Genomic DNA, 14,766 nt, shown 5'->3' with positions numbered 1-14,766 from the left:
CACAGGTATGTAATAGCAAAAATGTTAATTATAAAGATGATTATTTAAGTAAAATTCTGTCCACTAATGCTTAATGCAAAAGTCGTTTTTTTTCCTTTTTTGGCAAAGTCTAATCATAAAAGAGAAATTTCATTTGAACTCATCATTTGTAGATCCACACCCGACTTAAAAAGTGAATAGATTATTCTACCTATTATGTAATTACCGTTAAAGGGACAAGATGCCTTCGACAAAAGAAATTAGATTTTTTCAATAGACCACAACATCTTTACCACGACCTTGATAAAATCCTGACCACGGTCATCTTCCTACATCATTCTTCCTATACCCTAAACCCCCCACCAGGTTTCATTCTTCCCAAACCGTAACCCTCGGCATCATCATTGCCTTTATCCATTGAAGGTCATCATCCTTACCTTTATCCATTCAGTGCTAACAAAGAAGCCCTTGAACCAATAAGTTCTGATTTATAAATTATTCACAGACAAGAGTATCTATAGAAAAGCTCGCCTACACCTGTTTCACCTTACAAATTATAGTTTGTTTTGGGGGCAACCCTATATCATCTTTGATTATATGATTTTGTTATTTTTTGGTTTCTAACAAGTAATTTATTTCGTTGCGTGTAAAGAGAAGTTTAGATATTTAGTTTGGGTAGTTTTTCATTATGGTGCAAATAGAAAAATAGTATTTTTAGGTAAGTTGAGTGGAAAGATACAAAACAGGAGTTTAAATAAAACTTCTTAGTAAAAACAGGGGTTTTCTTGTAACTACGAAAGGACCATATGGCTAAACGCTGACATGTGGACAAACTTTCTGCGACACAATATTACAAAGTTAAATAATAACATATTAAGATTAAGTTAACAAAGCACATAAAACATTCTATTACAAACTATATTTGCACATTAATTTACACTACGAGGTGGGGAAATGTTTGAATCTGGAACTCAATGAGTTAAAGAGAAAGGTTCTAACCAACAGACAATCCATCACTTACAAATGACATAGAATTAATTAAACATAATAATGAATAGTGTTGAAAAACCTAGCTAAGCACTTGTTGATTTCTTAGAAAAAAAATGCAAGGGAGACAACATTTGGTAGGCTACATTTGTAACACGTCTCTTATAAAGATAACTCTCTAGAGTTGAGATCTACTTGTATTGATGAGCCCTAATTCTATTAGAGAGATGGGATAAATATGGTCTACTAAATGTGCTCTCTCCTTAAAGCATGTCCACCAGTTGGTTGAAGGCAAGGGCAAAGGATGCCCTCCAACCCATTTAACCACTTCCAACTGTCCAATTTTGCAAGGGAAACTAGCGAGCCATGCAAAGCCCATCCAAATGCTCGAGCAAAAGAAGCTCGACCTTGAGCTAGTGAACTAGCTGGTGTCTAAATGAAGTCATGCTAACGACAGCCAAATTAAAATTTTTTTTTTTGTCAACCTCTGCACAGGTGGGCCCTACTGCAGTAGAGCCCAACGATGTAGCTTGATGTGAGCTGTTGTGGCACGTGGCACATTCTAGTACGTCTGTTTCATATTAGTTTGAAATCAATAGCTAGGATCAATCTGGTAAAAAAATATAAAAAAAATTAAGAAAATTAAAAAAAAAAGAATTTTTGTTATTCTATAAATTCCCAACTAGGGCTGGGCACGGGCCGGGTCAGGCCAAGACGGGTACAACAAATTTCTTCCCTTTTTCTTCTCTTAATTTCTTCCCTTTAATTTCCCAGAGCAATCTGAAATATTCTAGCTAGAAACCAGCAAAACCCCACAACCAATTTATGAGTCTTTCCCAAATTAGAAACCTAAATTTGGAGAGTGGGAAAGTCTCAGTGCGATCGAGTTCTAAGAGACAGACTCTAGACTCGTAGAGATAGGAGGGGCGAGAGAGTGAGTTGCAGAGGCGAGGCATAGAGATGAAAGGGAGGGGAGAGTTAGTGAGAGAGATGGAGAGTTATGTTTGAGAGACACAAATTTTTGGATGAACGGGTTAAATCTTAGATTTTTTACGGTGGAAACGGTCAGGGTCGGGGACCCGTTTCCTCAGCAATTAGGACTCGCCCCGCCTTGCAATTAACATGGACCTGCCCCCCCTCCCCCTTGGTTTCAGATTTAAAAATTTTGACCCGCCCCATACCCACCCCGAATCACTTATACCCACCCTTACCCGTGGGTCCATGCCCCGTTTGCCCATCCCTATACCCAACCATCATCTTTATTTTCCCATCACAACTCAATATTCATTTTTGCACAGTCTTCTATATTTGATTTGCACTCTCCAAAACTTTTTTTTTTCAAAAAAAAAAAAAAAAAACAAATTTAGTGAGAAGGCAATTTGATTGATCGCAGAAGACGTTGCTTTGCCTAGGGTTGGGGAGTGTTGCTCATGACCTGATCACTAAAAACGAGATAAGGGGCAAAATATATGGAGGAAGATTCATGCACAATTTGTTGAGCAGATTCAAGGCACATTCAGGGCTAAGCAATCTCGGTCGAGTAGGTACAAACATCAACGTAAAGATTTGAAAGTTTGGCAAAAAGCCCTTGCAAAAGCGAAAGGAGTTTATCTAAGTGGCGATAATCTAGCCAATGTGGTAATAACATTTTATTATTAATAAATATAAAATATAATTAACATGTTATTATTTTGACCTTTGTTATGTAAATTTTTATGTTGTTTCACAATTTTTTTCAACTACAAGCACAAATGTGGTATCTTAATAACAAGAAATCTTTCACAAGGCAAGAATGTTGGAACATTGTGAAACATACTCCGAAGTACAAAGTTTTGCCTAATGGTCCACAAGTTGTGTTGAATGAGACTCCACTGCACAAGCCAACTACTGAAGAGCCGCCATTGAAGGCATCATTGGAGACCCAAGAAACCTCAAGGCATTGGTAAGAAGGCTGCTACGAAAAGGGAGTTCTTCGAACAATGATTATTCAAAGTTAGTTGAGGACATGGCTTGCCAACATGTACTAAATATGGAGCAAGAAAGGTTATCTTATGAGCAAGACAAGGCTAGAGATGAAGAAAATGTGAGAGAAAGGGAGTTAAATAGGCAAGAAAGACAAGAGGAGAAGAGGCATGATACCATGACCCGACACCTCGATGACATGTTTCCTAATTTAAAACGTTTTTGGAAAAGCAAAAAAAAACCGCATCATGTGAAAAAAAGGTTTTCCACGGAAGATGAGGAAGTTCCATACATTCCAAGGGAAGACGGATCTAGCCACACTGATTTACCCCTAGGTTGAATGCTATTAAGAATAAGATTGTTCAATTTCGTAGTTGGCTATATTATTAAGGGAGTTTTTTTAAAGGAAAAATTAGGTTTTCATTCCTCATTTTCATATTGCATTGGTCGAAACCTTATTGTTTTTCTATTTTTGATCAAAGTCCTTTGACTTTGTCCACATCATCATTTTAGAATTTGATAAATTACACGTCAACACTTTGCTAATTATTTATAATTTTTGGTTAAAGTATTAGCCCTTTTTCTTGTATTGAGTATTAATTGATTTGTCCAGATTTTTAGTTGATAATTGAAATCTCATCCCTTCCTACATTTAAGTCAAATAAACAGCCATTTAAACTCCTCCATTCTTTTTCATCCCTCACGCACATCACCTCCAAACTCAATCCATCAAGCTTGGATCCAAACTCAATCCATCAAGCTTGTTCATTGTCCAGACGCCAAACCTACCCAGACTCTCTCCCTTTCTGCATAGCAGCAGCCGCCCTAGACCACTATATTTATGTAGTCAACTTCTTTTCTTCTTCTTATTTTTTATTTTCCTTTTATTATTGAATATTAATCTTTTTTTAGAGAATAGTGAATATTAATCTTGATTGGTCAATATATGGTTGGCTATAATTTTGTATTTCATGGTACAATTTTATTCTACATGTTATTTCATTCTAATATATTTATTGTTACAATATATTTTGTGAGTACAATATATATATATATATATATATATATATATATATATTGATGGGTACAAATTTTTTTTGGAGAAAATTAGGTTAAATGGTTGTGGTTACTGCATTTTTTATGTACCATATGTATGCTTACTAAACTGACACACCCCGACCCGGAATGTCCACCTAAACTCTGAATCGAGCTGTGTTGGCCGACATCAAGAAGGTGATGAAGCCATAAAGTGTAGTGATGCGAAAAATGTGAGTAAATTTAAACATAAAAGTGCCTAAATACACGAGTGCGCATGTGAGCGGGAATGAACCTATTTCACACATGATGTCAACGCATAAGTAAAGTACAGTAAAAGTAGAATGAGAATTATACCATCGAAGAAAATCTCCTATACCAAGATTTGCCAAGAATCCTCGTCGACATAAGAGCTCTGCTACTAAAACCTAGAGGAGCGAAAAACAAGGATGAGTGGGCCTAAAAATAAAGTTTTGAAAAACCTTTTCGAAAATGTAATACCCCCTCACCATAAAACAAGTATAGTTTCCAAATATATATACTACATATAGCATGAAAACACTTACCGTAAACTGTAATACTTCAAAAATACAGTAAGTCAGAGTATTTCACATATAAACATATAACATCCAATAATCACACTGTCTCGCATAAACAAGCATATAATACTGAGTGCTCATCGATATTTTGACATGAACATGTCTGGGTGTAATAATGATTTACACTCTAGTACTACAATCACGTGAAGACTAGCGCTAAACGCGTCACATATGAGTCCTAATTGCCTATAGCAATCTAGGACAGGACTGGCACCTACAATAGATCCAAAGTGGGCGTACGGTGTGATATGAACATACACATGGAGACTGGCCCTGGCCCGAACAAGTACTAACACCAGTATAGCACACAATGAACAGATAACGTAAATATGATCATGTAACGGTAAATTGATAATTCGATAATTCTAATCAAAGAAATACTATTCATGACCTTAAATACAATTAAGGCATCCATAATAATACGCATACATATGCATCCCGTAGGACGTAGCATAATTTCATAAATTATGCCAATACACTAATTTTTATAAATGTTAATCTAATCTAGGCGGAACATAGAAAATTCTTTATCAAATATATAAATGGAAACCAATATATATATATATATATATATATATATATATATACACAAATACTTGCAAAATCATAGTCGTTCTAACGAGTGAATACGGATCGCCGATGCTAATCGTACGTAAACATAATAGAGACCCACTAGTAAAACTTAATTAAAATGTTTGAATTTGGAGAAATGGACGGCGGATTCGGAATTAGCGCGTTGAAATACCTAAGAAGGGTCTCCAGCAAATTTTTTTAAAAGTCAACCGAGACATCGAGCTGCTCAACTACAGTAAAACTTCGGAATTTCACTAAATGGATGTCAAAAATGAACTCAGAGCGTCAAAATTAGCCTATGAGAATATTCCAAGGAATATTCCAAGGAGAATTCCAAGGAATATTCCAAGGAGAATTCCAGAGAATATTTCTGATCCATTTCAGAATAGGCCGGGCCAGATCCCGCGAATTTGGATCTGGGTTTTGGATCCTCTTATTTTTTTGGTATCGGATCGAGTTGACCCACTTGGGCTCACGGGTCGGTCGGTTTCTGCGAAAGAGAAAGATCATAGTTTGATGGCCGGAAAACTTCAAATGGTCATAGTGGGTTCAAAACTCAACCAAAATAAAAAATTTAAGAGCCAAAATGAAGCTATGGAAGATTAGATTAGGAATATACCAATATAGGGTTGATTTATGGCCAGATTTGGCCAAAAATGGCCAGCAAAACCTCAGAATCTCACGGGAAAACTGGAGAAACTTTCCCCGAGCTAACTCTATGTCCAAACAACACCAAAACATCTCAAAATTATCCTAATCGTACTCCAAAACAAAATTTAAGAAACCCTTGGGGGTTTTTGAGCTTTACCTTTGTCAGGGACGGTGAGAAGTCGCCGGGGAAGAATCTTGCACAATGGCAGTGCCACTGTGCACAAATAGGTGAGAGAGAGAGTGTCCAGTCCGAGGTTCAAGGTTCATGACGTAGGTGGTCAGGTGGGGGTTGTGGTGGTGCTTGCCGGAGTGGCAACATTGTCGTGATTTTGGTGATGCCCTATGATCCATCAGAGAGTGAGGGTGAGTGAAGGAAAGAGAGAGTTAACAGATAGAGATTGAGGGAAGATAGAGTTTGAGAGATTAGGGAAAGGAGTTCGAGAAATTAGGGAAAGGGAAAAGGGACACACAACAAGAGAGCAGTGGAGAGTTTGGTGTAAGTATGGTCCCACGGGCCAGAAAATGATTAAAATAATTAAAATATCCCACCAAAAAATATTAAATAATCAAGAACCAAAATTCAAAAATACAAAATTACTATAGTACCATCACGTTCGTATTTTTGTAAAATTCGATTCCGCTTGCACCCACAAATTTGTAGCGATAAGTATTGCACGAATACGGTAAAATAGTAACTCATATGCATTACAAAATGACGGTCAACAAAAGTCAACAATCTTCCCTCTAGGGGCATTTTCATCAATTCACTCTTTTAAAATTAATGAAATCGTAAAATTAGGGATAGATTGTTACATAAGCAATGTGGTACATTCTTTTCCTTGAGTTGTTTACATGTACCCATGAGTTTTTTTCTCTTATATTTATTTTTATTTAGGTACAATGTTAATTATAATTTTTTTTTTGTAAATTTAGTATATTACCTATTTGGTATTTGCGTGTTGTGGGTACGTACATTTTTTTTTTTATGTTCGTTGGTTGTTTTTGTATGTACCCGTAATAAATTTAATGGGGTACATTATTTCCCTTAATACTACTTGATAAAATTTGCATAAAACTATTGTAGACATCATAAGTTCATGGGTACGTTGTTTTTGTATGCACCCATAATAAATTTAATGGGTTACATTATTTCCCTTAATACTACTTGATAAAATTTGCATGAAACTATTTTTTATTATAGACATCATAAGTTCATGGGTACATTGTTTTTGTATGTACCCATAATAAATTTAATGGGGTACATTATTTCCCTTAATACTATTTGATAAAATTTGCAAAAAACTATTTTTTATTGTAAACATCATAATGACACACCCCGACCCGATATATCCACTAGGACTCCGAATCAAGTTGTGATGACCGAAACCTGGAAGGTGATGAAGCCATAAAGTGTAGTGATGTGGAAAATGTAAATAAATTTAAACCTAATAGTGCCTAAATATAAGAGTGCGCTGGTGAGCGGGAATGAACCTATTTCATACGTGACGTCAAAACATAAGTAAAGTACAAAATAGTAAATAAGGATTATACCCTCAGAAGTAGCCACCAATACTGAGATTCACTAAGAATCCTCATCGATACAACCGTTCAGCAGCTAAAACCTGGAGGGGCAAAAAACAAGGGTGAGTGGGCCTGAAATAAAGTTTTATAAAAACCTTTTTGAAAACGTTATAACCCTTCGCCGTAAAACATGTATAGTTTCCAAAATATCATACTAAGTATAAGTATGAAAATCAAATGCATGCTAACTGTAAGTCCAGAAATATGCCACAACAGAATAACTCAACAGTAATATAGATATAATCATGTGCTCAGTAATCTATACTAGCATGTCAGTCGGAGTCACCTAATGTGACTTGTACGATTGCACCTATCGCTCATCAGACTATGCTAACACACGAGTCGGAGTCACCTAATGTGACATGTACGACATGTTAGGTGTACTAATAAACGCTCTAGTGCTATAATCACGTGAAGCTGGCGTTATGCACGGGTCACCTACGAGTCGGAACTGTTTAATGCAGTCTATACGACAGGCAAGCACCTACTTGGATCTAAGGCGAGCGTGCCGTGTAGGAGGTGAACATACACGTGAAGGCTGTGCCCTGGCCCTGAGTGGGAGCACTAACATCGGGGTGTATTAATAATGAGCACTATATGAACATATGCATGCCAAATTGACTCAACCATTTCAATCCACCACATAACCTTACCTGGACTTACCTGCGCATACCACGTTCACCTTAGCATTTTAAAGTATTCACAACAATTATATGCAGGTAATATGCATATGGATACGTCATGATGCAATCTAAAACTCAACCATATCATAGTATTTTAAAAAAAAAAAATATATATATATATAAGACATCGCATAAAATGCATAAATCAATTTAAAAGTATTTGTGGAAACTATCAATCATATATATACTATAAAAAGGAAGAGACCTACTCACCTGAGGCCCGTGCTACAACTTCCTAGCATGAATATCGAGGCATCATGAAAGATCAGCGCCTAGAACAATTATTAAATCACATCTCAAAATTCTTATCGATAGGACATGTACCTTACATAAAACACATCCCCAAGGATGTTCTAAAATGATTTGAAACCCATTGACCAAAAGTTAACCGTCGATCAAAGGTCAACAGTAAGGTCCACAACCCTACGTAACTTGATCCAGAAGATCCATACCTTAGATTTCTAATCCATTCCAAAGATGCACATTATGCTTCTAAAACATCATACTAAAGTTTCATTACGATCCAACGGTTGGATGTCCGCCAATTACAAATTCAAAGTGGCGGTCAACGTTTTATTTTACGAACTTACAAATCCACTTCGGGAAGATCCGTATGTCAGATTCTTGATCCCTAAGTTTCCAAGGTCCTCAAATATTATGAATAATAACCTACTAAATTTGGGTGACGATCCAACGGTCGGATCGTCAATTCAAATAATGACCAAGTGGCGGACCTTAGTGAAATTGTATCCAAACAATGGAATTTCGTTAATTGGACTTCACATATGGAATTAGGGCATTCAAATTAGCCTTGGATGGGCAAGTGGGGTCTCGACCAATGCGCCGCCGCACGGCGGTCGGCCGCCCATACTCATTGGAAAAATTAACTATTTCTCAAAATTTTCAAATTTCACAGAAATGAAGATCTCAATGAGTAGAGCAAGTTTTATACCTGTGGCCAAGTCCAACTTGATTGGAAAAAGCCTCAAATCGCCACGAACCTATCGAAAACCCTAGAATGGATGTTTATCGATTCGACTTCTCCGGTGTTCCAACGCCCCTATCACTAGTTAGGTCTTGCTCCTAGGTCCAAGAGGAGTTGATTAGGAGTGGTGGTGGGTGGTGAAACTCGCCGGAACAAAGGAATTGTCGTCGAGCACCTCTGGTGCTCCGGTGGAGTTTTACACGAAATGGGACCTAAAACCCTTCGATCTTGGGCAGAAATGGTAAAGGAGAGATTGAGGGAAAGGTTGCAGGTGTTAGATGATGGTGATTCGACTAAAAAATGGTGGAAATTTGCCGAATTTGGAACCGGGTTGAAACTGGTTTGGCGTGGGTAGAAGAGCTGACGGGGAATGGAGGGGAGAAATCCCCCCTCCCCTTTTTTTTTTTTTTTTTACTTTTTCATGATTGGCTGAAGGCTTTCTTTTCTTTTATCTGATTGGTCCCTATTTTCTTTCCTTGAAACCGATTGGGCTTTTTTCCCACAAGGTGGGAGTTCAAATAATTTATAATCTAAAATGTAAGCAACCAATTTCAAAATGTAAGCAACCTATTTGAAACCAATTGGGCTTTTTTCCCCCATCTTCTTCTTATTCCCTTTTGATTCTTTTCTTCTTCCAAATAACTAATTAATTCCAAATATTTATTTATTTATTATCTTGGTCTTCTGTCTCTGTCTTTCTCTTATGTCTGCTTCTTCATTGGGTTTTGATTTGAAACCTGAAGGCGCTGGGTGCTGTGCTATCAAAGACAACACCATTGAAAATGCTTGAAGGGGGAGGAGATAAGGGTATATTGGGTAGAAAAAACTGATTCCAACTTCAGGCTTTCTTTCGAAATCCAAATACCACCTATTGGTTGGTAATCTGATTCCAGGCAATTCAAGGATTTGATTCCCTATTTTCGGTGGGCTCCACATACAATTTCATTCCCACAATTTTAGTAAGGGTAAATTGCCGTTTGACCCCCTAAACTATTATCCTAGTTGAAATTAACCCCTTGAACTTTTTTTTTGGTAAATTAACCCCCTGAATTATTTAAAATAAATCAATTAACCCCTTGCCCTTAGATTTCGTCCATTGTTCTATCAAATTCAAGGGCAAATTAATCTTTTTATCATCAATTCTTACTTGTCGGTTATAATCACCAATAAAATAATGACAAGTGGACACATAATAATTAAAAAACTTATAACATAGTAAGAAACATAAAGAAACCAAACGTTTGCATAATGTACCATTTCACATTGTCATTATACATTATTATGTATCCACACGTCATAATTTATTGGTGGTTATAAGTGACATGTAAGAATTGATGATGAAAAGACTAATTTGCCCTTGAATTTGATAGAAAGTGGACGGAATCTAACGACAATGGGTCAATCGACTTATTTCAAATAGTTCAGAGGATTAATTTACCAAAAAAAATAATTTAGGGTGTCAATTTCAACCAGACTAATAATTCAAGGGGTCAAATGGGCAATTTACCCATTTTAGTAAACACTTGAATCCCTTGGAATGAGTGCAGTTCTCATTCCTTTCACTCCATTCCCCTTCCGTAAACATAACCTTACAATTTAGGGCTTAGATATGATGATTTTAGATTATAACCTGAATAATTTGTTAAATCTAATTTGAGTCTCTAATTTAGCACTCAATGCATACATCCAGGCCCTCAAAAGAGCCAACAGTTCTTTATGTTTTTGCGAGTAATGCCACGCAACCCCGATCACCTTACCATAAAATACCTCTACTACCTACCGTATTTACAAACTTCGCCATTTGAATTTGTCAACCAAATCGATAATTCCTACCCAAAAAATCTAAATTATAATTCGTTAATAAATCATTCAAAATTCAAAAAGATTTATCTTTGATTTGATAGTAAATAACATAAATCCAGCTAAGGTAAATTATACAACCAACACAGAGTATCCTAGTGGTTGGGGATGAATTTCAGACTCGTATTCCATACGGTATGTCCTAGATTCAATTCCTGACGCTAATGAATCACACAATTGTGGCCAGAGGGAGACTGAAATCCCTTTGTGAATATTCTCGGCCCCTAAAAGGGGGGAATACCGCAACTAACCCATCAGCTGGTCCCCCTTAAAAGAGAAAAAAAAACTATGGTAAATTATACTAATATATACTTGCAGACAAACAAATTAAGTCCATGATAAATAGGTCAATCAAGATAGAAAAATCAACCACAAAAACAAAATCGTAGGGACAAAAAAAATTAATAACAATCCTTAATATATATCAACAAAAAGAATATATGTCAACCCCTTATTATCTATAGAATTGGATAAGTGTCGGTACATACGTACACATAGGTACACATATAAGTACGAATACATATATATCGATATGGAAATATGGAACTGTCAATATATAGGCACACATAGGTATGCAAATATCAATAAATAAGTATCCATACATAAGTATTGGTGCGAAAGTATCAGTACATGCGTACATATAGGTATGAAAGTTTTAAGTGTCCGTACATACGTATATATAGGTATGGAAAGAAAGTAGAGAGTCGACCCGCAACTGCCAACTACACTAAAAAATAGAAGGTAAAAATAAATCAAGTAATATATTAGATGTATAAGAAGAAGCAACGTTTGATAAAGGTTTCATTTTTTATTTATCATTTATATTAAGCAATTTTTTGGTAAACAAAAATGAAGCTGCTAAATAAATTAAATATGAGAGGTTACAATCAAGGAAGAAAATATCGGTAATATCGGAAATATCGATAGTCCGAAAACACGGAAATATCGATGGAAATATCGGTAAAATATCGATATCGATAAAAATTACATGGAAACCACGGAAATTGTAAGAAAAACTTGGAAATTTTTATTGAAACTTTGTAGGATGTTTATTTAGTCAATTATCTATTAGTTTATCACAAAAAATTGGAAAGAAATGCATTGCATGATGGATTTAACATTATCAAGTTGATTATATAGCGAGCTGACAAACATTGTGAGTGTAGAAAATATGTAGTAATTAATGAAAGAAGTCTAAACACACCATAATTATTTATATATAATGAATTAGTACAATATTTTACACTTTAGTACCACATAGAGTTTCTATGAGGTTCAAATTTTTCACTATCTTCATCATCTCTACGTGTAGAATGAGTGTATTGTGAAGAGTAGTTATCAAATGATAAATCCCCAAAATAGTTTTGCATGTAATTGTTAACATGCCACCCATATGGATCCGAGATTGGTTGAGGTTGTCCATAAGAAAAATCATTTGAAGATTGAGTCTGGGATTGTTTCCATGAGTCGCTCGATTCCATCCCAACAGGAATGGGATATGAAGGGTAGGGAAATGGTTGGTTATGAGTAGAACCATAGTTACTACTTCCCAATCCAACAGAGTCTGAAGTTCTAGATAACGAGTCATCTTCTTGACTTGACAAAATCCCCTTGCCTCTTTCTCTGCGAGTATAGTCCTTCCCTATGGCACCAATTCCTGGTCCTGCCCGCCTACTGCCATGGTCATCATCTTGTGTTGCATGCGTGAAGTTTTCCTCACCAGTGAAGGGGCTCATATATCCGGGAGGTAGTGGTCCATAATAGTTTCCATATCCACCACCACTACCTCCAGCTCCACTACCTCCAGCTCCACTATGTCCTTCATCATTCCCACCTCCGGTGGTAGGTGAGTCTCCTGATCTTGTACTAGAGCTATCATTAGTATCAGCACGATGTTGTGGTTGTGTAGGATTGGAAGAAGGTGGAATTCCAGTGTTTCTTGGTCTTGGGCGCAAAAGTTTGTCCAAAGAGTCAGCGCTGCTAGACCCCACCTCCTCCTCTAATACTCTTTCTACATTTATCCATTCATTACGTGCTTCTTCAGCAACTCTGGGAGCTGGGTTGCCTTCATCATCATCTAGATGAAGAGGTCTAATCCATTGAAAAAGTTGGTTACCCTCTGTATCATCATCTTCACCAACAATATCAAACACATCTAGTGGGTCCCTACGGTCGACATGATCTATTTCTGCTTCCTTATCTCGAATTTGAAGCTTCATGTTGTAGTAGCAATAAACTAATTTTTCCAAGCTACTATGAGCCAACTTATTTCTTTGCTTTGTGTGTATGAGTGCAAATGTGCTCCAATTTCTTTCACAAGCAGATGAGGAAGCTGTTTGTGATAATACTTTTATTGCTAACTTTCTCACAGTTGGTGCATCGATCCCATACATGATCCATCATTCAGCTACAATGAAAAACAATGTTGATAAGCCTAATAACTCCAACAAATTCTATTATAAACTTATAGTGAAATATGTTTATACTCACTAGGAGACATATTTGTTCGAGCAGCAACTGATGTTGGTTCTCCAAAAGTTCTTCTTGCATCTTTAAACCATGTTAGCTGAATTCAATAAATCGTGTTAGTTTAATCCAACAAAGTAATTATTATAATTCAAGTAATTGTCTACCTCATTTCCAAATTGGCCAACTGCTGGTGATGCAGGGTCTAATTTAGAGTATACATTATGTACAGCACGTATAAGGTTACCATCATCTCCAACACCGGGTCTGTATTGGTATCGGGGATTCAAATAATATGCTGTTCAAAGAAACACATACTCTAATAAGAGAAATAATACTTATGCAACTAAAGAAATGAATTGCAAAATTATGACATAATTTATACCTGCTGCATGCAAATCGTGGTATAATGTTTTATACCATCGGTCTTCAATTATCTTTATGACCCACCTTGCACCATGTTTTCTTTCCAATTCATCCTTCACTACACACATCAACTCATATACTGCCCCCATAGTAGGATACACCTCTGTGTCAACGATCCGTAAAACTTTGTAAAGAGGCTCAAACACTTGGCACACATGTTCTGATTGAGTCCAAAAAGCATGATCAAGCACTATACTTTCCACCATACGACCTGTATTTGAGCTGCTCAAATTGTGGTTGGCCCAATCGTCACTAGTGAATAGTTGCTTCAACCCTGCTTTCTTCTTGAGTATGCTGTCTAATGCAATATAGTTGGTGGCGAATCGAGTGGTAGCTGGACGAATAATTTCTCCTTTGCAAAATTCACGCATCTTTGCCAACAACCAACCGTGATTGTAAATATAATTTGTGATCGTTCTAGCTTTTTTGACCACAGTAGCAACATTCTCTCTCTTCCCCATTTCCTCAAACATGAGATCAATACAATGTGCTGCACATAATGTCCAAAACACATTATGATGCTTCATTAACTTTTTTCCAGCTTTGACAAATGCAGAACCGTTGTCGGTCACGACTTGGACAACATTATGCTCTCCCACCTCCATGATTACATCCTTCAATAATTTGTAAATATACTTGTAATTCTTTATATGGTCTGAAGCATCAACAGACTTAAAAAAAATTGTCTTTCCCTTGGAGTATACCATGAAGTTGATGATAGACAATCTGGTCGGGCCGGTCCATCCGTCACACATGATTGTGCAACCATTAGTTTCCCACTTTGACCTCAACTTGTTAACATACTCGCCAATGTCTTTATACTCCATATCCAAATATTTGTTTCTTATCTCATAGGGAGTGGGAGGTTGTACTCCAACACCGGCCTGTTGACATCCCACTACCATATTTTTGAAATGATGTGATGATGCCTTCGCAGCAGAGACATTTTCATAGATAAAGAACTTGCTAATTAGACGCC

General features: G+C 36.6%; 1 protein-coding gene across 1 annotated transcript; it reads right to left on the bottom strand.

The window, feature by feature from the left end:
* Nucleotides 1-13,346: 13,346 nt before the first annotated feature.
* Nucleotides 13,347-14,264, bottom strand: LOC126617345 (uncharacterized). Its single transcript, XM_050285384.1, has 3 exons — nt 13,747-14,264; nt 13,529-13,659; nt 13,347-13,461 (listed from the first exon to the last, which is right to left on the bottom strand). The coding sequence occupies exons 1-3, from the start codon at nt 14,258-14,260 to the stop codon at nt 13,360-13,362; spliced, it is 747 nt and encodes a 248-aa protein (XP_050141341.1). The 5' UTR covers nt 14,261-14,264; the 3' UTR covers nt 13,347-13,359.
* Between the last annotated feature and the right edge of the window lie 502 nt (nt 14,265-14,766).

The sequence above is a fragment of the Malus sylvestris genome, chromosome 3 (assembly GCF_916048215.2).
Source record: "Malus sylvestris chromosome 3, drMalSylv7.2, whole genome shotgun sequence".
Taxonomy (NCBI): Eukaryota; Viridiplantae; Streptophyta; class Magnoliopsida; order Rosales; family Rosaceae; genus Malus; species Malus sylvestris.
This window is presented reverse-complemented; position numbering and strand designations above follow the sequence as displayed.

Coding starts and splice junctions, on each gene's coding strand:
- LOC126617345 (XM_050285384.1), bottom strand. CDS start 14,260: ATGTTTGAGGAAATGGGGAAGAGAGAGAATGTTGCTACTGTGGTCAAA. Junction 13,660..13,746: donor CCACGATTTGCATGCAGCAG/GTATAAATTATG, acceptor TTCTTTGAACAG/CATATTATTTGAATCCCCGA. Junction 13,462..13,528: donor TTGGCCAATTTGGAAATGAG/GTAGACAATTAC, acceptor TATTGAATTCAG/CTAACATGGTTTAAAGATGC.